The 25,840-nt window shown below is 40.1% G+C and overlaps 1 protein-coding gene across 4 annotated transcripts in view; it reads right to left on the bottom strand.

The window, feature by feature from the left end:
• Nucleotides 1-25,840, bottom strand: part of LPGAT1 (lysophosphatidylglycerol acyltransferase 1) — a 114,997-nt gene that overhangs the window by 45,077 nt on the left and 44,080 nt on the right. For 3 of the 4 annotated variants that reach the window (XM_066261421.1, XM_066261420.1, XM_066261419.1), the window contains exon 2: nt 24,805-25,069. In XM_066261421.1, coding sequence (XP_066117518.1) covers nt 24,805-25,042 — 238 coding nt within the window. In that variant the 5' untranslated portion in view covers nt 25,043-25,069. The remainder of the gene's footprint in view (nt 1-24,804; nt 25,070-25,840) is intronic. The other variant, XM_066261418.1, reaches the window with a different exon arrangement.

Genomic DNA, 25,840 nt, shown 5'->3' with positions numbered 1-25,840 from the left:
AAAATTTGGTGTCTAAAAACTGGGTATGTCTTATACAGTGGTTGTGGCATTTCAAATGCCATAGATGGAACTGAGGACGAGGCAATATATGAAGACAGTGATTCGTCATCAGACACAGATGAGGACAAGCTAATGGATGGGAGTTTTGACAGTGACAAGGAGTTGTATGAATTTTATGATGAATAAAACCTGAGTTCAATATGTAATACATTTTTTTTCAAATTTCAGGCCCCAAAATTAAAGTGTGTCTTATACAAGAGAGCGTCTTATACATGGGAAAATACGGTAATAAACTTACACTGTTTTCAAAAGGGAGAACTATTAATATCTTGGGAAAAGCAATTGTTCCTGCAGCCATTAGAACTTCAAAACTTTTAGCACCCCAGCCAATAGTCTGTTACATCCCCAAAACCCTATGTATTTCCACCTCCATCCCATTAAAGAACCACTACGTTAGAGAGTTCAAAATGAGTTAGGTCATTATAGGCCTGGGGTAAAATCAGAGTGAGGTTAAATAACAGATGATACTAGCACAGCCAGCAGGAGGCCTAAGTGAGAATGTGCTTATGGGAAACAGACCCACGTATCTAATGCTCGTCTTTCTTTTCACCTACTCAGTCCCAGAATATGGCAGCCAGGGCTCTGGAAAGTCTTCTCTAGAAAATCTGACCAGCTCTAGAGAAAAGATCTAAAAATACTGACATTGAGGGTTCTCTAATGAACTATTCCAACCAGGTTACCGTACAACTAGGCACCGGAATTCTGCGTAACATCTTATAAACCACACAAAGCCAGCAGGTGAAGGAACTGACATGACATATGTGGAGGGATGGGCTAGGCTGTGGGGATGAGAGAGAACAGTTTTTTGTTAAAGGGGAGATGGTGAATATTTTTGTAAAAAAGAGTGTCTTTAGTAACTTTATATCCTGAAATTAAAGAGCAAAGCTAACAGGAGGTTGTAATTAGTAAAGTGAAATAAGAGTGGTGAGATCTTAGCTTTCGATATCTATGGATGAATGAGGGTGTGAAGAAACTGGGGGAGGGTGACCGAGAAAAGGGGAAGAGCCTCCAGACCCCAGTCTCAGACCCCACACCCAAGGCAAAGTAGGCAATGAGAGGACTGAAAAACTCACCTAGAAAAGAGCAGTGTTCAGAAAATACCATGAACATGGATATCCTAAGTGGAGGTGAGCTAGACAAAGCTAGGGATGCCCCTTAAAATGAAAGGGCAGAAAGCAGACATAAGCATTCACACTAGCCAAATGCCCAAGAGGTCTTAAGAAACTCATAGTTGGAGCTAATATATAGCCTCTGGATGAGGTGTGACTACATTCCCAAACCTTGAAATCTAGGCTAGTAGAGAACGAAAGTACTATTGATAAAATTATAATCAAATGAGAATCAAATTTTTTTAATAAGAGAGAACAGGTAGGAAGAAAGAGAGATGAGAAGCATCAACTCACAGTTGCTTTACTTTAGTTGTTCACTGATAGCTAATGAGAAACTAATAACTGCATTACACAGCAGTACATTTTCCTATCTTGAAGAGCTTTCGTGTGCATTCTCTCCATTGCAACAGCAGCACTGTAAGGTGCACAAGCCAGGTAGGTATCAGTCTTACTTTTAAAGCTGAGGGTCAGAGAAGATATATAGAAGGTAATACTGCAAGTAAGCACTATAAATCTGACTGAAATCCTGGTCCACTGAGCCCTGGAACCAAAGCATAGGTAGCTCCTGTCTAAGGAGATTACTACCCATTCAACTAAAAGGGAAGTGTGCTATGTGTTCATGGCATAATGAAAATAGCATGGGCTCCAGAAGACCTTCATTCAAAGGCCAGCTGTCCCTGGCTACTCTATCACCCAGCAAAGCTGTACCACCCAAATTACTTCACTTCCCCTCATCTTCATTTTCTCACTTAAATAATGGAGTGGATATTCCTCCCTCTGAGGACTGATTTTAGTATTTCATAAGAAGCCACATGTAAGCACTTGCTAAAAAAGGCCTGGCCCATCAGGTACTCCATCGAGGTAAGCTACTCTTCTCGCTGGAGGCATTATCAGTTATCTATGGTTTGCAGAGAACTTAGTCTCCTTGTACAGGACGAAGTAAAAAGGCACAGGAAAGGTTCTTTTAACTGTAAGTCTTATCAGAAGATAAACAGTTTCTAAAGGAATCAGAAAAACTCAGAAAGCTCTAAGGTCACAAAAAACCCCCACATCATTTCAAGATTGGTATTACTATGATGACGAATGTAAGAACATGACTTGGAGGAGAGAATAAAAGGACTACATAATTAGAATACACAATAAGTGTAAGGTTCTCACTGAGCACAGAGTTCACACCCAGAGTCCATGGGTCCATATACAAACTTTAAAGAGTTATAAACCCCTTGAAATTGTCTGTAAAATTGACAGCACGTGCAAAGGTGCTATGTGTGGTAGGCCAAAAAATGTGCTTCACCTCCACCCCACAGGATGTCTATGTCAAATCCCCAGGATCTATGAATATTATTTTATATGGTAAAAGATGTGACTAAATAAACAATCTTGAGAGGAGGAGCTTACTCTGGATCATCAGGATGGTTCCCAAATCAACAACAAGTTGATTCAGCGTTCAGTGAACAACTAAAGTGAGGCAACTGTGAGTTGATGCTTCTCACCTCTCTTTCTTCCTACCTAATAAGACACATACAGAACAGACACAGAGAAGAGAAGGGACACTGTGACTCGGGAGGCAGACAAGTGATGCAGCCACAAGCCCAGGGAAGCTGTAGCGACCAGAAGCTGGAAGAGGTCAGGAATCTCCCCTAGAGCCTCGGGCAAGATTGCTGACACGGAGACTTGAACTTTTAGCCTCCCAAAATGTGAGAGAATAAAGGTCTGTTGTTTTATGTGCTTCTTAGTAATTTGTTATGGCAGTCATGGAACATTTATGCAGTACACTTTTCTAGGGGGAAGGTTCTTATGAATCCCAAAAGGTAAAACTACCATTGTAGAGGATAAAGCAGGGGTCGGGAACCTATGGCTCGTGAGCCCGATGTGGCTCTTTTGATGGCTGCATCTGGCTCGCAGACAAATCTTTAATAAAAATAATAATAACGTTAAGCCCTGGCTGGTTGGCTCAGTGGTGGAGTGTCGGCCTGGCGTGCAGGAGTCCCGGGTTCGATTCCCAGCCAGGGCACACAGGAGAAGTGCCCATCTGCTTCTCCACCCCTCCCCCTCTCCTTCCTCTCTGTCTCTCTCTTCCCCTCCCGCAGCCAGGGCTCCATTGGAGTGAAGTTTGCCCGGGCGCTGAGGATGGCTCTGTGGCCTCTGCCTCAGGTGCTAGAGTGGCTCTGGTCACAACAGAGCGATGCCCCGGATGGGCAGAGCATCGCCCCTGGTGGGCGAGCCGGGTGAATCCCGGTCGGGCGCATATGGGAGTCTGTCTGACTGCCTCCCCATTTCTGGCTTCGGAAAAATACAAAAAAAAAATAATAATAATAATAACGTTAAAAATATAAAATATTCTCATGTATTACAATCCATTCATTTCCTACCACTCATGCTCATGTTTGCAGGTAGCTGGAGCCAATCACAGCTGTCCTCTGAGACAACACCAAATTTTTACTGGATAATGTGTAACGTACATAGTCACTGTATGGCTCTCACGGAATTACATTTTAAAATATGTGGCATTCATGGCTCTCTCTGCCAAAAAGGTTCCCGATCCCTGGGATAAAGCAAAACAATAAACAAAGAAACTAGAAAGTTGTTTTAAAAATCTGCAGACCAAGTCCTTAATTACTTCAATAAGATGCCACAGTTCATAAATGCTGAAATTAAAACTAATACATTGTCCTCTGATATCTAATTCAAAATTCACCGCATTATCCCTTAGAGTTCAACTCTACGAATGCATTAAAAGGCAGTGATTCCCAAACAACTACATAGCTTGTGTAAAATATATAGGTTCCCAGACTCCATCCAGATGAACTGACTCTCAGTCTCTAGGGCAGACGAATTTATATATATATAAGGTCTACCGGAAAGTTCTGTCCATTTCTATCACAACAAGTTTCGACACGTAAGCACATGTTTATTTGGCGCATGTGTGCCTCTCTATTTTTATCACTTAATGTATACATACTACGTAGCAAATTAACTAAAACAAAGTTGATTCACGTTAGTCTTATGTGTGAGGTGATAGTGTACCCCTGGCTACTGATAAAGTTCATTTACGCCACTGTAATTTTTAAGAATTTCAACAAGGAAGAAATGCTGCAGAAGCATGTCTGTCGCATCCACCATATTCCCCGGACTTAGCACCCTCTGACTATCACTTGTTTTTGTCCTTACGAAATTTTTTGAAGGGCAAAAAATTCAAAAATGGAGATGATATCAAGCAAGCACTGGTTCAATTTTTCGCATCAAAAGATAAAACATTTTTCAAAAATGGGATATACAAATTGCCCTCATGCTGGCAAGAAATCATTAATAATAATTGCAATTATATTATTCAATAAAGTTTATTGACGGCAAGAAAAATTTGTATTTTGTTTTATTCCAAAAACGGACAGAACTTTCCGGTAGACCTTATATATATACATTTTAAAGATCCTGTGATAATTCAGATGTGCAGACAAAAGTGGAAACTACTACTCTAAGGCAGGGGTCAGTAAACTTATTCTATAAAGGATCAGATTATAAACATTTTAGGCATGCAAGTTAAGAGGCAAAGTGGAGGATATTATACAGGTATTTACATAACAAATTTGTTTTCTAAAAAACACCCCAAAATTTTATTGACAAAATTCAAACTATAAAAATAATTAAATCTAGTAGTCTCCTCCTTATCCATGGGAGATACATTCTGAGATCCCCTGTGGATGTCTGAAACTGCAGGCAGAACTGAACCCTACATAGACTATGCTGTTTCCTATCCATGCATGGTTATGATAAAGCTGAATTTATAAATTAGGAAGGGTAAGAAGTTAACAATAACTAGTAATAAAATAGAGGAATTATAACAATATACTGTCATAAGATGTGAATGCCTTTGGGGCCTTATTAAGTAGAATAACGGGCCTGAACACAAGCACTACGACAGGACAACAGTCAGGCTGATAACCGAGGTGGCCGCTGAGTGGCTGGCTGGCAGGTGCTTACAGCACAGTGTGGACGCGCTGGACAAAGGGGCCACTCATATCCGCTGGGGACAGAGCAGGAAGGTGCAAGGTTTCTTCATGCTACTCAGGATATCGTGCAATTTAAAACTTAGGAACTGTTCATTTCTAGAATTTCCCATTTAATATTTTCAGACAGTGGCTGACGGTGGGTAACTGAAACCACAGAAAGCAAAACCGTGGGGAGGGTGGGTTACGGCAGAACTCTTTGTGGTACAGCTCTACTAATGAGAAGAACAGAATGCTTTTGGGGAGGAATAACATTTCACTTAATTGGGGTTCAAAGTGAGTGTTTCCTATCATTAGATGGTTTGCAAGTGGGGATCTGTAAAAACCACCGGAGCTGGCCAGGATTTACAAAACAAACAGGCAGTGGGCTGGGCACCACCCACGGGCCATAGCTTACCAACCACAGCAGAAAGGTGTTTTTTTTAAAAAGGAAGAAGAAACACAACTCCTGCTCCTGAGTGATTCACACTTAATTAAAGAGACAGGAACAGCAAAGGTAAAACAGTGAAAAACAGGAAGCAATTCTGAACATTTTATGTTGTAAAGCAATGAGTCCTAACCATTTCAAGTATAAACAGCCTTTTTAATGTCCAAATACATAGCAGACACACATCTATGATAGTTCTTTCAGCGTTCAGTGAAAACATCCACAACAAAAAACAACTAGTAAGTCTGTAATGCTTTTAAGGAATTTCTGATTAATAAAAACAGCAGCTACAGCCCTGGCTGGTTGGCTCAGTGGTAGAGCGTTGGGCTGGCGTGCAGGAGTCCCAGGTTCGATTCCTGGCCAGGGCACACAGGAGAAGTGCCCATCTGCTTCTCCACCCCTCCCCCACTCCTTCCTCTCTGTCTCTCTCTTCCCCTCCCGCAGCCAAGGCTCCATTGGAGCAAAGCTGGCCTGGGAGCTGAGGATGGCTCCATGGCCTCTGCCTCAGGCGCTAAAATGGCTCTGGTTGCAAAAGAGCAACACCCCAGATGGGCAGAGCATCGCTCCCTGGTGGGCATGCCGGGTGGATCCTGGTTGGGCACATGCGGGAGCCTGTCTGACTGCCTCCCCGTTTCCAACTTCAAAAAAATACACACACACACAAAAAAACCCCAGCAGCTACATATATTTGAAAAACATTAACATATTTGTAAGACACTATTTGCTGATCCACAATGTGTGTGTGTGTGTGTGTGTGTGTATTCATATATATATATATTCTTGCCTCCCTCAGAGAACTCTGAAGCACTATAGGAAATCTCAGCCTCAAGGTTAGATGCCAAAGAGGTCCAGAAAGGAAGGACTAGAAACCAAAGGAATGGGGAGCGATGTCATGGGATTAGATAATTAGGCAGAAATGTTCAGAGACACTGCAGGGAAGATCCCAGGGAGGGAAGAGCATATTGAGAAAATACGGAGGGGCCGACAGGCAGCAGCTTTATACTAAATAAGAGTTAGGAAGAGGAGCAAATTATGGAGGCGCAGCCATGTTTGGCATGGCCAAAGAGCCCGCACTGAAGTGCTTTCCCAAACTCATGCCCCGCTAAGCACTCTCTCCATCTCCACTGAGAATTCTTTCCTAAATACACTAGCCCTGTAAGTAAGGAACCCTGGTTTCATCAGGTACAACTCTAAGTGGGTCGCCATCTCCACTTTTCCATCTTAAAAATAAAAATAAAAATGTAAAAAGTCTTCTCTTCTCCTGGAACTATCACCAACTACTCCTCCAAAGCCAAACTTCCGGGAAGTCATACGTTCACGTTTGCATCTTAACTTCACGCACTCCAGCGCACTCCAATCTAGTTTCCACTTCTACCACCTCAACAAAGCTGCCCTTGCCAAAAGCAACAAGAGGCTAAATCAGCTCTCATCTTACAAAACAAACGGCAGCATTCATCAGACCGCTGCCCTGACACACTGTTGGCTATGACATCACACTCCCGGCAGGCATTCCTTCAGTTCTCTGCTGTTCCTCTTCAGACTCCGCCATCCTCTTCCCAGCCTCCAAAGATTGGAATCCTGACTGTGATCCTGGGACTCTAATCACTCAGCACTTACAGTCTCCCTAGATGATCTCATCCGTCTCCATGGCTTTAAATACCATTGGTAATTTCCCAATCTACCTTTCCAGCTCAGATTTCTCCTCTGTGTTCCAGACTTCATAGCCATATGTTTACTTCAGAGCTCTACTTAGATTCTTCTCACCTATCCTATGCTAAATATGTATCTTTCCTTCTCTGGGCTTCCCTAACCACCCAGCTGCACACACCAGAAACTTCATGGTCATCCTTGTCCCTTGCTCTTCTGTAACACAGTGAAATGCTGGGCCTCTCACTCCATTTAGTCAAGCCTGCCTTGTTCCCAAGGCCTTCCGGTTAATAGCTTCTTGCATGTAGACATACTAATCATTAGAGGAAATCTGCTTGTGGCTCAAGTTTTAAAATAACAGCTCCTTGCCACATGGTGCCTCTCCAGAGGAGATAAGGAAAGTATGTACAAAGATGATGATTATTTCTCAAAGATTTGCAGGACCCTCATGACCAGACTGCCATCAACTAGAGTAGACAGATTAGAACAAAGAAATTTTACATCTTCCTCAGAGCCCTTTTGGCCCCCAGCTATTTGCAGTCAGCAAGTATCTCCTGCCCCTCCCATTTCCCCTTCCCTTGGTATATAAAACAGGGGTCCCCAAACTACGGCCCCCTGAGGCCATTTATCCGACCCACTGCACTTTGGGAAGGGGCACCTCTTTCATTGGTGGTCAGTGAGAGGAGCATAGTTCCCATTGAAATACTGGTCAGTTTGTTGATTTAAATTTATTTGTTCTTTATTTTAAATATTGTATTTGTTCCCATTTTGATTTTTTACTTTAAGATGTGCAGTATGCATAGATATTTGTTCACAGTTGTTTTTTTTTATAGTCTGGCCCTCCAATAGTCTGAGGGACAGTGAACTGGCCCCCTGTGCAAAAAGTTTGGGGACCCCTGGTATAAAAGAAGCCTGAACTGTTTTTTCTTAAGATGGATTCAAGGCATTACTACCTCTTCCACCTACTCAGTTGATGCCTTCTCCATCAGTAAACCTTTTCTGTCTGACCAGGTGGTGGCACAATGGATAGAGCACTGGTCTGGGATGCTGAGGACCCAGGTTTGAACCCCGAGGTCATTGTCTTGAGCACTGGTTCATAGACATGACCCCATAGTCACTGGCTTGAGCCCAAAAGTCACTGGCTTAAAGCCCAAGGTTGCTGGCTTGAGCCCAAGGTTGCTGGCTTGAGCCCAAGGTTGCTGGCTTAAGCAAGGGGTCACTCACTCTGCTATAGCACCCGATCAAGGCACATACGAGAAAGCAATCAATGAACAACTAAGGTGCCGCAACAAAGAATCAATGCTTCTCATCTCTCTCCCTTCTAGCCTGTCTGTCACTGTCTGTCCCTCTCCCTCACTCCCTCTCTTTCTCTCTCTCACTAAAAATAAATAAATAAAAATAAATCTTTCCTTACTCCAAACACTACTGTTTTGAGTTTCGGCTTTTCAGGGCACCGAGAGTACACTGACTTTGTTCTGATAACACTTCCACTGCCTCCTCTATGTTCAGTCCCTCTGCTAGTCCTGACATTTTTCCTCCTACAGAACTCTCCAGTGAGTTCACCTCTTCTCATCTCCACTGCCCTCACCCCTAGACCTGCAACTATCACCTCCCCTGGGTAAGGGACCATCTTCCAGAGGGCACCCCTTGCACATTCTGAATTCCCTCTAATCCATTTCCACCAAGCCAGCAAGCAGAGTATAGAATTACAAATATGAATTGATCTCACCATCCCCCTACTTAAAATCCTTGAATGGTTTCCTCTTAGGGTAAATTTCAAAATCCTTAATACGCACTTAAAAGGCCTCAATGGATTTGGTTTTATCGACTCCCCAGCACCACCACCCCACTCCTCTCTTCATTCACTCCACACTGCAGCCCATCGGGCCTTCCTTTTGCTCCTGGAACATGACACACCCTGCTCACCCTGGACCGGCTCCCTCACCCGGCATCCCCTGGCTGGCTCCTGCTGGTCCCCCAGTTCTCAGCCCATACACCACTTTGTCAAGGAGGCCACTCCCCTTGACACCACTCATCTCCAGACCCAGCCCTCTGTGACTTACTGTCACAGCCCTTATCCTTGTTCTTTGTAGCCCTCGCACAGTGGTGATTCTGTGGCTATCATGTGACTCCTGTTGTCATCCACACAAAACAGTCAACTTCAGAGAGCAGGAACTGTGCTGTTCATGTGCCACTGTTCTCCCTCCACCAGCACAGGGCCTGGCAGAGCAGGTGCTCAAGTATGTCCTACTGGTTGGAGTAGGTGGAGGAATCAATTAGAAGACAGTTAACATACACTGCTCTGAAGCACTGCATAATTTATAAACATAAAACTTGGTTAATATTTTAGTTAGACTACGGCTTTAATTATTATTTTAATTGATTGATTTTAGAGAGATAAAGGAAAGGAGAGAGAGAAGCATTCATTTTGTTGTTCCACTTAGTTGTACACTCATTGGTCGCTTCCTATATGAGCCCTGACCGAGAATCAAACCTTCAAGCCTTGGCATTTTGGAACATTAACTAACTGAGCTAACTGGCCTGGTCTAACTATGGCTTAAATCAATAACAGTAACATTATTTGCTAATTAAAGCAAAACTGTATTGAGCTATACTATTAGCTAAGGTTGAGTATCCTCAAATATATTTCTAAAACTATCCTGTAAGTTAGCTTTTATTTATCACACATACTTTTCTCTAAAAGGTTACCATAGTTGCTTTCCTAGACATTAATATAATAATAATAAAAGTTATTTATAGAGTACCAAACACCATGCTATTCACTTTACATTTAAGCTTCACAAGAAATAAATAACATAATCTCCATTTTTATAGCTGAAAAAATTGAGGCTCAGAGAAGTTAAGTAATTAGCTCAAAGTTACACAATTAGAAAGTGGTGGTGGTGGCAGGACCCAGCCTCATATTAACTCAAGTCAGTTTTTAAAAATGTTTCATGCTATCTCTAATATCATATTTAATTTATCAATATTTGTTCTTCATTAAAAATACATCTTTATGCCTGACCAGTGGTGATACAGTGGATAAAGTGTCAATCTGGGAAACTGAAGTCCCAGGTTCCAAACCCTAACGTCGCCAGCTTGAGTGCAGGCTCATCCAGCTTGAACGTAGGGTCACCGGCTTGAGCATGAAATCATCAACCTGATCCCAAGGTCGCTGGCTTGAAGCCCAAGGTCGCAGGCTTGAGCCTAAGGTTGCTGGCTTGAGCAAGGGGTCACTGGCTTGGCTTGAGGCCCTGGTCAAGGTACATATGAGAAAGCAATCAATGAACAACTAAAATGCTGCAACTACGAGTTGATGCTTCTCATCTCTCTCCCTCCTTGTCTCTCCCCCTCTCGAAAAAAAAAAAAAAATTACATCTTTATATAAGGATCTCAGGTTCAAAATGGCTTTAAATGATTATTTCAGTTTTAAAATTTAGTCTCTCATGGACAAAAACCAATTCTATCTTATCCACTGAAAAAACAGCCTATGACTCATTAAAAATGACACCTTTGTTCCTTATCCATGTAATCTATACTTCAGTCTACAAAATAAATTTAGCTTCTGGTTAATTTTCATCTCTGCAAGGACCTCAATTAACTTTAAAAATGGACCCATTACATTAAGGGAAAATGTGCATATTGATCTCCATTTTCCAAAAAACATTTTGCAGATCCATTTTGGACACATATTTCATCATAAACTCAAAGCCATCCATCAAAGTAAGAACTATGCCAAAAATCCTTTTGGTAGGAATTAGTCTAAGTCACACTCTCTAGCAAATTATTTTATAAATCCATAATTTGCTAACTGTCAGTTAGTCAGTCAATAAACATTTGGTTGATCAAAGATACTCCTACAACTAATGTCCTATTTTCTTATGAAAGCAAACAGTATGTATTTTTATTGTTAATAATAGTATTTCTAAGACAACTCCTAGTGAAACACATAACTAGTAACCACTTCCTCAACATATAGTTAGGAAAGGGTCATCTAACCCAATTATGAACATTAATTATTGAAAAACTATTCTCAATGAATATTTTTAAATCCAAGATGAAGTTAATTAGGACTTCTGATTTGCGAACTAATTATTGAAGTCATAATACATAACAAAAAAGGATCATGACTTGTTAAAGAATTAAAATACAACAAAATATACTTAACACTCAAAACTTATTACAACACTACAGTGCTAAATCTAGTATGGTACCGGCATAGGGAGAGACATATACAATCAAGGGAATAGAACTGAGAGTCCGGAAATAAACCCATACAGCTAACTGGTTTTCAACAGGGTACCAAGACCATTCAATGTGGAAAGAATAGTTTTTTCAACAAACTCTGTTAGGACAATTGAATAATCACATGCAAAAGGATAAAGTTTGGACCCCTATCTTGCACCAGAGAGAAAAATTAATGTAAAAGGGATCAAAGACCTAAATATAAAAGCCAAACTCTGAAAACATAGGTATAAACCTTCATGACCTTGGAATAGGCAGGCAATAGTTTCTTAGAATGACACTGAAAGCATAAGCAGCCAATGAAAAAATAGGATATAGTTTACAGAATACAGAAAGAATCATGTAACTCAATAATAACAAGATAAATAACTAATTTTAAAATGAGCAAAGAATTTGAATAGATATTTCTCCAAAAATATACAAATCGCTAATAAGTAAATGAACAGATGCTCAACATTTTTAGTAACTAGGGAAACACAAAGCTAAACCACAATGAGCCCTGGCCGGTTGGCTCAGCGGTAGAGCGTCGGCCTAGCGTGCGGAGGACCCGGGTTTGATTCCCGGCCAGGGCACACAGGAGAAGCGCCCATTTGCTTCTCCACCCCTCCGCCGCGCTTTCCCTCGCTGTCTCTCTCTTCCCCTCCCGCAGCCGAGGCTCCATTGGAGCAAAGATGGCCCGGGCGCTGGGGATGGCTCTGTGGCCTCTGCCCCAGGCGCTGGAGTGGCTCTGGTGGCAACATGGCGACGCCCAGGATGGGCAGAGCGTCGCCCCCTGGTGGGCAGAGCGTCGCCCCTGGTGGGCGTGCCGGGTGGATCCCGGTCGGGCGCATGTGGGAGTCTGTCTGACTGTCTCTCCCCGTTTCCAGCTTCAGAAAAATGAAAAAAAAAATAAAAATAAAAAAAATAAAAAATAAACCACAATGAGCTACCGCTTCATATTGGTTAAATTAAAACAATAACAATAACAAAAAAAAAACCCCAGAAAACAATAAGTATTAGTGAGGATGTAGAGAAACTGGAACTGTGGTGGGAATGTAAAATGGAACAGCTGCTATGAAAAACAGCTTGGCAACTCCTCAAAAAGTTAAACATAGAATTATCATATGACCCAGCAATTTGACTCCTACGTCCAATAGAATTAAAAACATATGTTCACACTGAAACTTATACATGAATGTTCATAGCAGCATTATGCACAATAGCCAAAATGTGGAAACAAGCCAAATGTTCACCAATAGATGAATGTATAAACAAAGCGTGGTCTATCCATATAATGGAATATTATTCAGCCATACAAAGGAATGAAATACTGACACAGCCCCAACCAGAAAGCTAAGTTGGTTAGAGCATCAACTGGATATGCAAAGGTTGCTGGTTCAATCCCCAGTCAGGGCACATACAGAAAAAAAACAATGTTTCTGTCTCTCTCCCCTCCTCTCTCTCTAAAATCAATCAATAAATTTTTAAAAAGAAATAAAGAATGATACATTACAATCTGGACAAACCTTGAAAACATTATGGTTAGTGAAAGAAGCCAGGCTCAAAAGACCACATATTGTATGATTCCGTTTATATGAAATGTCCAGAATAGGGAAATCCATAGAGACAGAGCATAGATTAGTGGTTGCCAGTGGTTGAAGGGAGAAGAAAATGGGGAGTCACTGCTAATACGTTTGGGGTTTCTTTTAGGGGTGATAAATGCCTGGAACTAGTGAGGGGGGATGGTTGTAAAATCTTGCAACTATAATAAAAACCACTAAATTGTACATTTTAATATGGTGAATTCTAAGGTATGGGGTTTATATATCATTTTAAATATATATTTTTTATTATTTTTTTATTTTTCAATTACAGTTCATATTCAATTATTCTGTATTAGTGTCAAGTGTACAGCACAGTGGTTTGATATATAGACTTTTTTTTTAAGTAAGATGAGGAGAGATAGTGTGACAGACTCCCACATGTGCCCTGACAGGGGTCCACCCTGCAACCACCATCTGGGGCCAATGCTTGAATCAACTGAGCCACTGGCGGTGAGAGGGGAAGAAAGACAGAAGGGGGGGTGATATATATATTCTTAATATTAAACCTACACTGATCATAGTTTAGTTTTTTGATGATTCAATAACTTCTGATGCATTTAAAAATTTATAGATTTTTTTCCCCTTAAAGTGTCAAATAATGCAAAATTCTAATTAACAGCATATGCAAAATGTGTCTTATATATGAGTCATAATGGTTCTTAAGGTCTAACGAGTTAAAAAAAAGTTTGGGACAGTTGTTTGCTAGCAAAACTTGATCATATCTATTAAACCTTAAGAAAAAGATATAACCATGTAACTAAAACTTAGGCATTCTTTTTACAATACTATTTTTTAATTATCTGTACTATAATTTAAAGAAATATAAATCAGCTAGACTTGCTTTATCTTTCATATTTAAAAATATGAAAAGCAAAGAGAAATATATTAATATAATTTTTAGTAACTTAAATTTTACATATATTCCTGAGAAGAAATGACACATTCTGCTCATTAATGAGTGCACCAACAGTAGGAACCATTTCACCAGCTTAGTAATACGTCACATGAAACTTGGAAAACCTTGTGATCACAGTTCTCACTAATGGCACTTCATTTTCGGTTCCCATCACAGGCCTCTGCTACATGAAATCAGCAGTCAAGGTCATTAAACTTTCCAGCTGTAGTGGTAGAACTCATTAATGTACAGCCCTAAGGCTTATAAATGCAAAACTATCGTATGCCTAAGAGAAATAAACTAGTAATTATTATTTGAGGTTTCTCTTCTGGGGTCCAGGCAGGTAATGTCAATGAGCAGAGCAGGCCCAGAATAAGACAAGGAAGCAGTGGGACCTCGGTGAACTGGCCAGCATAGGCCCCCTAGAATGGAGGCAGCAGCCCTTACTTGGCTCCAGCAAACAGCTGCAGACAGAAATGAGGGTCCAGCATGGCCAGATTTCTCATTTCTCAAGAGCTGGAAATCTTGTTTTTCTTTTTTATGTTTTGTGCAATCTCTCTAATTTTGAAATAGTGGCAACAAATTTTTAAAAAAGTTGGGATAGTACAAAGGCCAAATAAAGCACATCAGCTGGTGAATTATGACCACTAGTTTGCAAACTCTGAAAAGAAACTCTTGAAACTAGTTTCTAACAAATGAATAAATATACTATATATAATATATTTATTGTATATATAACAGATATATATTCTATACATACTTAATATATAGAATATACAATAAATATATTTATCAAAGTTTGAGGGGCACTGTTCATCCTTAGTTTTCAAGGTGATCTGCAGACCAGACCTATAGAGTGGTTTCATAGCCATATTCCTGACTGAAGTTATCAAGGGTAACTCACTTCTTCCATTCATTTTTGGTGACATTTTTTTAGAGTACCCAAGTAGAAATTAGAGTGGATATCTTAACTACAAGTAGTCCAACAATCAAAACAGCTTGGGAACCACTGGGAAGGAAAAAAAATAGGGCGCTATTTCTTGCTTTTGGACAGACCTTAAAGAAAATTAATTAGGAGGTAAAATTGGTCTCCATTTAGAATAATCAACTTGTAGTTCAATAGAATGGTGACAGAGCTGCCTCAATTATAATTACCTAGTTGAATAAAAGTCTTGTGCTGCACTTTCTGCTATGACCATGGTAGAGTTATAGACATGGCTCTTCCTGGAAAATACACATGGCAACAAGAGAGAAAGAGAAAAACCTCACAACACTCTTTTCAGCAAACCTAGAAGAAAACAAAAATATAAAAATTCCAAAACACATGCGATCACTGCTGAGATCAAACAAGGCTGGTATCAGAGAGAATAGATAGTGATGGAAGGTGTGACATAGGAGGAGAGGGCCCTGGAGTGGCAGATTTCAGAAAGAAACAGCCAAGATGCAGTTCCTTACAGAAAGGGGTTTATATTGCATGCCGGGGCTGTCTCCCGCCAGTCTCAACTGCAAAGAAAGGAGTGGGAAGTTCAGAATTGGTAGCAAAAAGCCTCCCAGACTCAGTCTGTAGAGGCAGAGGACTTGTGGCAACACAGAAAAACACACCGAGGCACCATATGTAAAAGAGGACACTCTCTGGGGCAGAAATCTAGAAATCTACCCTGGCCTTACCCATACCTCCTACAATAACTGAGGAAAGTCCAATTCATGAAATTACAGGTATTGATCGACTTACAACCTATGCAACTTACGACCATTCGACTTTACGACCACAATCGCTAGCCACGACTGCTCCACATCTGGCAGCGCAAGCGTTGCCCAGCTGGGCGTACGACAGTGCGGATCAGCTTCCGGCAGCACTACCATCTCCACGTGCACCATTTCAACTGTTATCCCAGACTCGGTACAATAATGAAAGAAAATTATGATAAAATATGACTTAAAGATTTTTATAACATCATTTCACAGTACTGTACATATAGCCTACTCAACTTATGACCAAATCGTGTTACGACCAGTCTGTCGGAACCAATTGTGGTTGTAAGTCGAGCACTAGCTGTACAGGGAATAAAAGGTGGCTGGCATAGCACTGACTTAAGAGACACTATAAGAAATATGAAATGAGCAGCACAATGTACCAAGTGTCAAAGAATATTCACTAGAAAAATATTACAATGGAGACAAAAGTTGTAACTAAATATTCTTGCATGAATCTAAGAAAATCAATAAAGCATAAAAACTCAAGGAAGAAATGTCTAGGCAACAGGAATAGGGAAAGCAAGAACTCAAGAAAGAAACAGAAGAATAAACAAGACAATAAGAGAAATGAAGAAGAGACAGAAAGTAGAACAAACAGAAGAAACACTGCAAAGCCACAGAAAGAGACATTAAAGACAAACAAATGAAAAGTATTTAAAAGGATTAAAGAAAAAAACAATAGATAAAAAAGGATATACAAAGGGATATCCAACAGACATGTAATTAGGGTCACCAAAACAGAAAACTAAAATAAATATTTAAAGATAAAAATTAAAGAAAACTTTCCTGAAATAAAAACAGATTTGACTCTACATATTAAAAGGGCACACATGAGCCAGCATGTCCTACTCCAGTATATCCCAGTAAGGTTACTAAATATTAGAGAGAAAAAGAAAATCCTTTCGGTAGATAGGTAAAAAAGACCAAATCATTAATAATAGGGAAAATATTCAAGCTGGCTTCACACATCTCTACAGCAACATTTAATGCCAGGAGACATCTGCATAACACATGTAAGAAAGAAATAGCGAGCCAAGAATTTTATTACCTGCTAAGCTATCCATCAAGTGTAAAGCAATTTTAAAAAGTTCTGAAAATGTTGTAAGAATAATATTCCTATGTTGTTCCCGTGACCCTTTATTGAGAAGCTATTATAGGATGAACTTTAGCCAACCAAAGGATGACTGGGAAAACTTGCGGCAGAAGTGCCTGGGTGACCACTATATATACTTAACTGAAGAATTAAGACTAAAACAGAAGGCAATAAGGGTAATAAAATGAAACATAAATATTATAGGTCTTAACAAAATATAAATGCAAATAACAAAAACTGGAAGGAGAAAGTGAGCAGGAAGTATAAAACTAACTGATTACCTTGATTTAACAGCTGAGAATAAATGGATAGCCTTAAAACTCACAAAGCAAGTAATGGAAAATACAAGCATGCATAATAGTACAAATGCAAATATTACTGTGAATAAATAATATGGAGTATTGACTAAAATTGGGTGATGGAGAAAAGGGAAGAGAGAAGACAGGATTTAAAAAGAATTTTACCTTAGCCCTAGCCAGGTAGTACAGTTGGTTAGATACGCCAAGGTTGTGGGTTTGATCCCCAGTTAGGTCACATACAAGAATCAACCAGTGAGTGCATAAATAAGTAGAACAACAAATTGATGTCTCTTTCTCTCTCCCTCCCTCTCTCTCTAATGTCAACAAAAAATATTTTTCAAAAATTAAAAAAAAAAATTTTACCTTTGTTCATTGAAAGACAACTAATAGTTATTAGCAATAGAGAACTAAGGATATCATATAAAGTAACCAAGAAGACAAACAGACAAGCCTTAGTAAATATTAGCACAATAAAAAGCACAGAAAAACAAACTCCACAGTGAAAGACTTAAAATTTATATATAAAAACAGAAAAAATAAAATACAATGACAGAGCACTGACAAACATATCTGGCATATCAACAAATATAAATGAAATCAACTCATTAAAAGAAAGAGATTTTCAAATTGACTCATAAAGTGAGACGTAACTCCATGTGGATTATTAGAGACAAATCTAAATAAAAGTCATTAGATTAGCCCTGGCTGTTTGGCTCAGTGGTAGAGCGTCGGCCTGGTGTGCAGAAGTCCCGGGTTCGATTCCCAGCCAGGGCACACAGGAGAAGCGTCCATCTGCTTCTCCACCCCTCCCCCTCCCTCTCTGTTTCTCTCTTCCCCACCGCAGCCAGGGCTCCATTGGAGCAGGGTTGGCCCAGGCGCTGAGGATGGCTCTGTGGCCTCTGCCTCAGGCACTGGAATGGCTCTGGTTGCAGCAGAGCAAAGCCCCAGGTGGGCAGAGCATTGCCCCCTAGTGGGCATGCTGGGTGGATCCCGGTCGGGCGCATGTGGGAGTCTGTCTGACTGCCTCCCTGTTTCCAACTTCAGAAAAGTACAAAAAATAAAAATTAAATAAATAAATAAATAAACAAAAAGTCATTAGAAAAGTTCAGAAACAAAAGGATGGGCAAAGATATACCACGCAAATGTAAACAAAAGGAAAATAGGAATTGTTTCACTCAGTTTTCTGACTCCAGAATTTGAGGTCTTTTTTTTTTTCTGCATCAGATCCTCAAGCACTACAAATACTGCTTCAAGTGCTTCTATAATAAGCACGTGGTATGTTTGCATGAATGAATACATACTTTCAAAAGAAAAACTATCTAAAATTAATTACTCAGTTACATTCGATCTTTGATATAAGACCAGTTATCAAATCTGAAGTATCACCAGTCTGCTAAGTTTAAAGTATTTAGTAATATCCACCTTTAATGATATATTTTCCATATAAAAATCAAAACAATATATGTACTGAAAACTCCTTGGCTGAATTTATGTCAAGATCAGTTTTCAACCTAACATTATATAGTAACTCTTCACTCTGATGAATCTATTGTCAAGCACTCAAAAATTAAAATTCCAGTTGAACTGTTATTCTCTGTAAGAGCAGAAACTTAAGAAAGTAGGAGTTTTATCATCCACAGTACACTAAAAATACTTCCGATGAAGCAACAATTTCTTTAATCTCTTACAGAAATCCGTAACTGTGATATTGCTTTCAGGTGTTAAAGAGTTGTTGCTTTGAAAAGAGATTTTATGCCAAAGAAACAAAAGAACATATGGGTAGTAAAAATCGAGATAACCTCCAGGAATATTATATAAAAATCAATAATGGCTCTTTAAATACAAAAAATAAGCCTGTGACAACATCAGCTCAGTTAATGCTTAAGGGGAAGTAACTGTGAAATCTCTGTGTTTCAATTTCAACATCAATAACAAAGAGTGGGGATAATAATAGAACCAAACAAATAAGACTGGTCTGAGCATTAAAATGACCGAAACACTGAGAACACTTGCCTTATATTTCAATATATGTTAGCTAATATTATCATTGGAGATATAAATTTCAAACTGACACATTATTCAAGTCTTTTAAATCTATTATGATAGAGTTGGCCCCACAGGAATATTTCCCTAACGAAAAAAAGAAAAAGGAATGTGAAACCACTCCTTCCTTAAATCCCTATGCCCTGTCTGCTATCACCTACCCTACCACTGATGGGAGACCAGGAGCCCTTCCTCTTTTATCCCAGGGCACATGTCCATGAGAGCTTATACCAGCAGGTGTTCGTTGCTGGTGCACTGTCTTCCCCACCAAGGCTGCTGTGAACTCCTTACAGCCAGCGATTATGTCTTGTGCATCTCAGCACCTCCAGGGCACCTGTTCCCACACATAATAAAAGCTCAATAAAGGTGTGTTAAATTAACAAATGTGGAACTCTAGGATACGTATTTATATGTATGTGTGTGAAAAACATGATCCTGTTTGGGATTTATATTTCTGGATTGCAACAACCTTGATATCAGACCTCTTAGGAGGGTAGGCAGCTAAAGCGCCTCAACTGGGTCCAAGAAAGAAAGAAGGGATCATTCAAGAAAAAGTTAGATACTATGGAGCACTCAGTGAGCATCAGGCCCTGGGGTCATAAGGAAGACCACATCGCTATCTGTAAAGAGCCCCCAACAGTGAGTACATATGTTAAAGCTAGATCAAGATGTCTGACTCCAGAGTTGTAAATTGCCCTGCTCTTTCCACTGCTTTTCAAATGCTGACAGAGCTCACAGTACACAATACATTCCTGGTACAGGTATACACATTTCAGATCTTTTCTGTTTAATTCTATTGTATTTGACTTTTTTTAAATGTTCATCTTGACACATTAAATTGCTTTATGACTCAATCAAAATGTAGAAAAATACTGGTCTAGAAGATATACTTTTTAAAATTTCTCTAGAATTTCAAGGTCAGATATAATACCTAATATTTTTTTCTCACACAATGAATTTGTATCCCAGTAAAAATGCTATCAAATAAACAACTCACAAAGACTAGCACAGAGCCATGACAGCTGTCACTTGGGGAGTGGGCGGACGCTAAACCTAGTCTCCATTAGCTTTCCAGAAAACCACCCAAGTGAATACCCACTCAGGGAGACAGCATTTGCTAAGCAAAAGCAGGTTGGTGGCAAGTGCCCGGACACCTCAGCTCCCTTTCAGCTACACTGTCGTCCCAAAGACTCCCATTCCATACAGAAATTCTGGTGCTTCCACTTACGATGAATACTTTTTTAAACAATTTTGTGTAAAAGACTTTAATTAAATGTGTTTGGATGAAGGACAATTCATTTATTAAAATAAGTGAAATGAGAATTAAAATAACCTTTTAAATAAACACATTTTATTTTTTTTTTAAATCTCTCTCTGAAATTTGCCAATCTTCACTTAAATTGTGGGGAGGGAAGTATAGTGATTTATCCCAGATCTGAATAAAGCATGCAGAAGTGGACCATTCATTAAGCTAGTATCTCTTTTGGTGTGCCCTTGAAATAGGAGAGCTAAGGTGGTATTCATGTTTTCCTTAATGTGAGATGTTGGGGTACCACTAAAAGAAATGTGATACCAACAAGCATCATTACTTAGTCTCAAGCTAGAGAAGAACAAACCCCAATGTCCTCAGAGTTCTTTTGATAATTGTGTTCCCCTTAAAAGACATATAGTCAGACTGTGGTGGAAAGACCAGAAAAACCCTTTCTATCTTATGTCTCCAGGGACACTACTCCAGCTCTGAGTTTTAAGTTCTTGGACTTATTAGCCTCACCATTCCCCAACCAAAAGGCATGTCTGAGTTTCAAGGACTCATTTTTTTTTATTTATTCATTTTAGAGAGGAGAGAGAGAGGGAGAGGGAGAGGGGGAGAGAGAGAGAGAGAGAGAGAAGGGGGAGGAGCTGGAAGCATCAACTCCCATATGTGCCTTGACCAGGCAAGCCCAGGGTTTCAAACCAGCGACCTCAGCATTTTCAGGTCGACGCTTTATCCACTGTGCCACCACAGGTCAGGCTCAAGGACTCATTTGTGTGACATTTACCTCAAATTAGAAGACAATTTTATAAAACTTGAATGAGGCCCTGGCTGGTTGGTTCAGTGGATAGAGCATCAGCCCAGCATATGGACATCCCAGGTTTAATCCCCTAGGGCACACATGAGAAGCAACGATCTGCTTCTCTCTCTCTTCTCCTCCTACAACCTGTGGCTGGATTGCTTCAAATGTCAGCCCCAAGTGCTGAGGATAGCTCAGTTGATTCGAGCATCAGCCCCAGACGGGAGTTGCTGGGTAGATCCCAGTTGCGGTGTATGTGGAAGTCTGTCTCACAATACCCCCTCCCCTCACTTAAAAAAAAAAACTTGGATGAACTTTCCTGTTTTTCCTAAAAGAAAGCTGCTTAGAACTATGTTTAGAAAAATATTTTTTTCATAAAGAGAAAACGCATTTTTCCTAAGAAAAAGGCAAAAGGCATACTGTCTATCAATCAGCTCTGCCCACCAGAACTTCCTGTGATGATGGGAAGTGTTCTGTATCCGGACCATCCAACACAGCAGTCACCAGCCACCCAGCAGGGAGCACTTGAAATGTGGTAGGTGTGACTGAGAACCTGAATTTTAAATGTTATTTCATTTTAATTAATTTAAATTTAAATAGCCACATAGGCTAGAAGCTACCATATGGGGCAGTAGAGGATTGATAATCAACATTAAGTCCTCAGCAGCAGAGCCATAATTGACTTGTCTTAAACTGAATGTCACATTTTGAAAAAAATGGTATTCTAAACCACTATTCACTTTTCAGCTTCCTAATTAATATTTAATTCATATTTAAGGTTTCCTTGGCAGTGGTTTTTTCAACAAAGTTTGGCAATTTCTATTCTAAAACATGAACAGATTAGACTGCTGAGCAGAATTCCTTTGGCAACATGCAATTTCCCATCTGTGAAACTTAAGCATCGGGAAAAGAGGGGGGAAAAGGAACAGGAAGAAACTTAAACCCTCTTCCTCTTGATACAAAGGGAAGAAATGAAACATGTAAATTCATACAAAGGTTAATATAACCTCCTGGACCAGCGATTTTCACCCAGGGCGCCACGGCAGGCACACTGGTGGGCCACAAGAATTTTTAAAACATGCACTACCTGACTGTCCAGTCAGAGGCACCAACTCCTTTTCCCCACTGTCAAATTCAAAAATGACAACAGCCAACACAATAGCCATCTGGTGTGAATAAATGAAAATTATACCTCTATTTTTTGGTCAGATTAGCAAAAAATATATACTTTTGGTGTGCTGCAGAATTTTAGTAATTAGTTTACATGTGCCATGAGATGAAAAAGGTGGGAAATCGCTGTCCTAGACACTTTGACGGGTACATCTGCTCACCAACCCCTGCTTATGCTTGCTTCTTTAGACCCAGCTACAGCTTTCAATGAAAGTCATTCCTACATTTGTTTGACCCCTTACCTGTGTTCTGTTATGATCAAGCCCTGACCAGACCCCTGAAAGTGATCTACCTATAGAAACACCATTTAAAATAAACACACTAAAATATCCTATTCCTAAATGAGACGAACTGATCAAATGTTCAAAACGCAGCAGCCTGAAGAGAAGAGATGCTTCAGAGAGCCTAAACTATACAGACCATGTCAAGACCACTTTCCAGCCTGAACTGTGGTGGCGCAGTGGATAAAGCATTGACCTGGAAATGCTGAGGTCACCGGTTTGAAACCCTGGGCTTGCCTGGTCAAGGCACATATGGGAGTTGATGCTTCCAGCTCCTCCCCCCTTCTCCTCCTCTGTCTCTCCTCTGTCTCTCCCTCTCCTCTCTAAAATGAATAAATAAAAAAAAATAGTTAAAAAAAAAAAAAGATCACTTTCCAAGCAGGTGGCAAAAGAAACTGTGCAGTTCTATAGTCAGCAAGGAAGAAATACCCCAAGAACATAGGCTTATAAATACATACATTGCAGCCATGCTGGGACCATAGGATAACTTTCACTTCAAGCAGCACTTAAAATTGCACTTCTTATGATCTCAAGGTCAATGTCCAAACAAATTTTTTTCAGCTTCTCATCAATGCTAACACTTATAGCACACACAAGCACAAAAATTTCAGTAATTTCATCATGATTAAGTAGAATGAACTTCTAGAACTTATATCTAAAAATACTATGAGCTCTTTTAAAACAAGCAACTTAAGTACACCATATGAAGAGCAAAGCCACTAGTACCACGTAAGATATCTGGGGAAGCTCAAACTATACAAAGCAAAGCAATCTAAAACAGCAGTATGATTCAGGTACGTATTCAACACCGTAGATGAGAACTTCATTCACCTCTATCACCACTACTGCTACAAGTTCTCATACAAGGACTAGAAGCTCACCTACCGTATCCAAAAAGCACTGGGATCTCGGTAAGACACATGACAAGGAAGCAATGCATACACTACCCCAGGGCTTCAGGGCTTCCAGAATAATAAATGGCATTGCCAGAAGGAGAAAAGGCATCATCTGGGCAACTGAGAGCACTCTGACCCAGCAAGAGCCTGTCAGGCCCCATAAACACTGGGTGCTGTCAGTCCTTTTCCCATGTGTCTGATAAAATCTGCAGGTGCAGCCTGGACAGCAAAGAGGTAGACAGAGAATTTAAAATGGGGAACTGCTGTGCTGTTCGACCCTGAGAGTACCCTCCTCACTCTGCCAAGCTACAAACTACAGACTCCACTGACCACAGCACCTACAGGGGGATCTCTAAGAGTCTATCAGTTATAAAATCCCAAGATAAAAGCCTCAACTTCTGAGACAAGTGCTAGAGACCTCAATGCTTTTTCATCCTCCTAATTCTTAGGGGGGAAAAGTCAACTAAATACACAATTTCCATAGCAGAGGCACAAGTTCTCAAAGCATATAAGGCTTCAAAACATAAAATAAACATTACTTCTCATTTAGTTCTCTAAAAGTCCACTTCAGAACAGCACTGCTCCTACCTCCCAGCATGCAATTTAAAGGTAGAAATAAAAATATACTTAAAGACACTCAGAAGATAAATTAGATTAACACTGATTAAACCCAATATTTATATTTAATATTCTAATACATACTTATGAGATAAAACCGAGATTCTAGTAACCAAAATAAATGTACGTAATAGAAAAGAAAACCACTGTTTGGCTTAAATGTTAATAGTACAACACTACATTAAATTAAAAAAAATATATCAAACTATCTTAGCACAAATAAGGCTCAGTCCTTTTTCTAAATCCCAATGTTTAGGAGCTAAATGTCTTACTTCTTTATTTTATAAGCCCTTATGTTCTATATAACCCACTCCTATTTCTCTAGGAGAGCCTTTTCAGACCAGTTTCACTAAGTGTCAATCAAATAAATAACATATTGAAGATATTAAAACATAATTATGAAATTATACTTCTGAAAATATCTTTATTAATTGGGATTCTAAAGAAAAAACTCAATAGGACTGTTTTCTATTTATTTTTTCAAGAGTCCAAGCATTAAAGCTCATCATCAACCCAACATGTAATATATATATATATATATATTTAATCATGGCTCCTGAATTAAGCACAACATTATACATTTCTTCATTTACTGTACATCAAACAAAAGTGCTCTCACTCTTACCTGTATATCCAGCATACCATCCCCAAGAAGCCACCATGCCTAAAAGCCATTTATACATGATTCCTTCAATGTACCAGAAGCGCTTACTGTCCAGCACTCGAAGGGGCTGAAGTACAATCACATAGCAGACGTAGGATGAAATTGCAACCAGGTTGTTGGCGACCATGAAGGCGAACCTCATCAGGGCTTTCACCAAGATCCAGCCCAGCCACGGAGATTCCTCCAAAGTCACAGCCATTCTCACATTGGAGTCCGTCCTGTCTTTCTGGGATGAAAGGAAAATTCACTTAAAAAGGAAAATCGATTTTAAACATCGAAATAGTCATCAACATAGAAATCGTCTCCAGCACAAAAAATAAATAAAAGAAAATCGAGGGTCTGAACCTTGCCGGTGTAGTACCTCGGCGATCTCTCCGGGAAATTCCAGAGGGGGACAGAGAGCGAGGGAGGAGGAGCCGCACAAGGTCAAGGGAGCTGTTCACAGAGGCACAGGGTATGTCATAATATATTTAGCAAATGATAATGCTATATCCCCACTAACTAAGCGGTGGCCGTCCCCGCACCGCGTCTCACTGCAGTCTTCTGATTGACTTTAAGGAAGACAAATAGACCCACTTCCTTCAGACACTCTCAGTCTCTCCAAACTGAGGACATGACTGACAAGAAGACTGAAACCTCTCGATCAGATTTCCCAGATTCCGGAAACCTGGTACCCTCTCCAACATCATTCCTGCACACTGATTCATTCCTGCCAAAGGTCTCTCGCATGAGCAAAAAGAGTTCCGCTAAAAATGATCCTCTATGGCAAAGGGGGGTTTTGTTTTCCTTTTTTCTTTTTCTTTTCTTTTTTTTTAAGTAAAAAAGGAGAGGGGCCTAGGAAAAGGACAGAAAGGTGAGAGGAAGAAAGTGGGCGATAAGGCGGAAAGGAGGAAGGACAGAAGCAGGGGGAGGGGACCAAAAGCCAGAAGGAGGCAAAGGCGAGGGGAACAGGGATGGTGGGAATGAAGTCTCCGACCGGAGGGCCGGGGAGCAGGCG

This window comes from Saccopteryx bilineata, chromosome 2 (assembly GCF_036850765.1).
Source record: "Saccopteryx bilineata isolate mSacBil1 chromosome 2, mSacBil1_pri_phased_curated, whole genome shotgun sequence".
Lineage (NCBI taxonomy): Eukaryota > Metazoa > Chordata > Mammalia > Chiroptera > Emballonuridae > Saccopteryx > Saccopteryx bilineata.
Note: the sequence above shows the minus strand (reverse complement) of the source record. Positions and strands in the feature narration are given on the sequence as shown.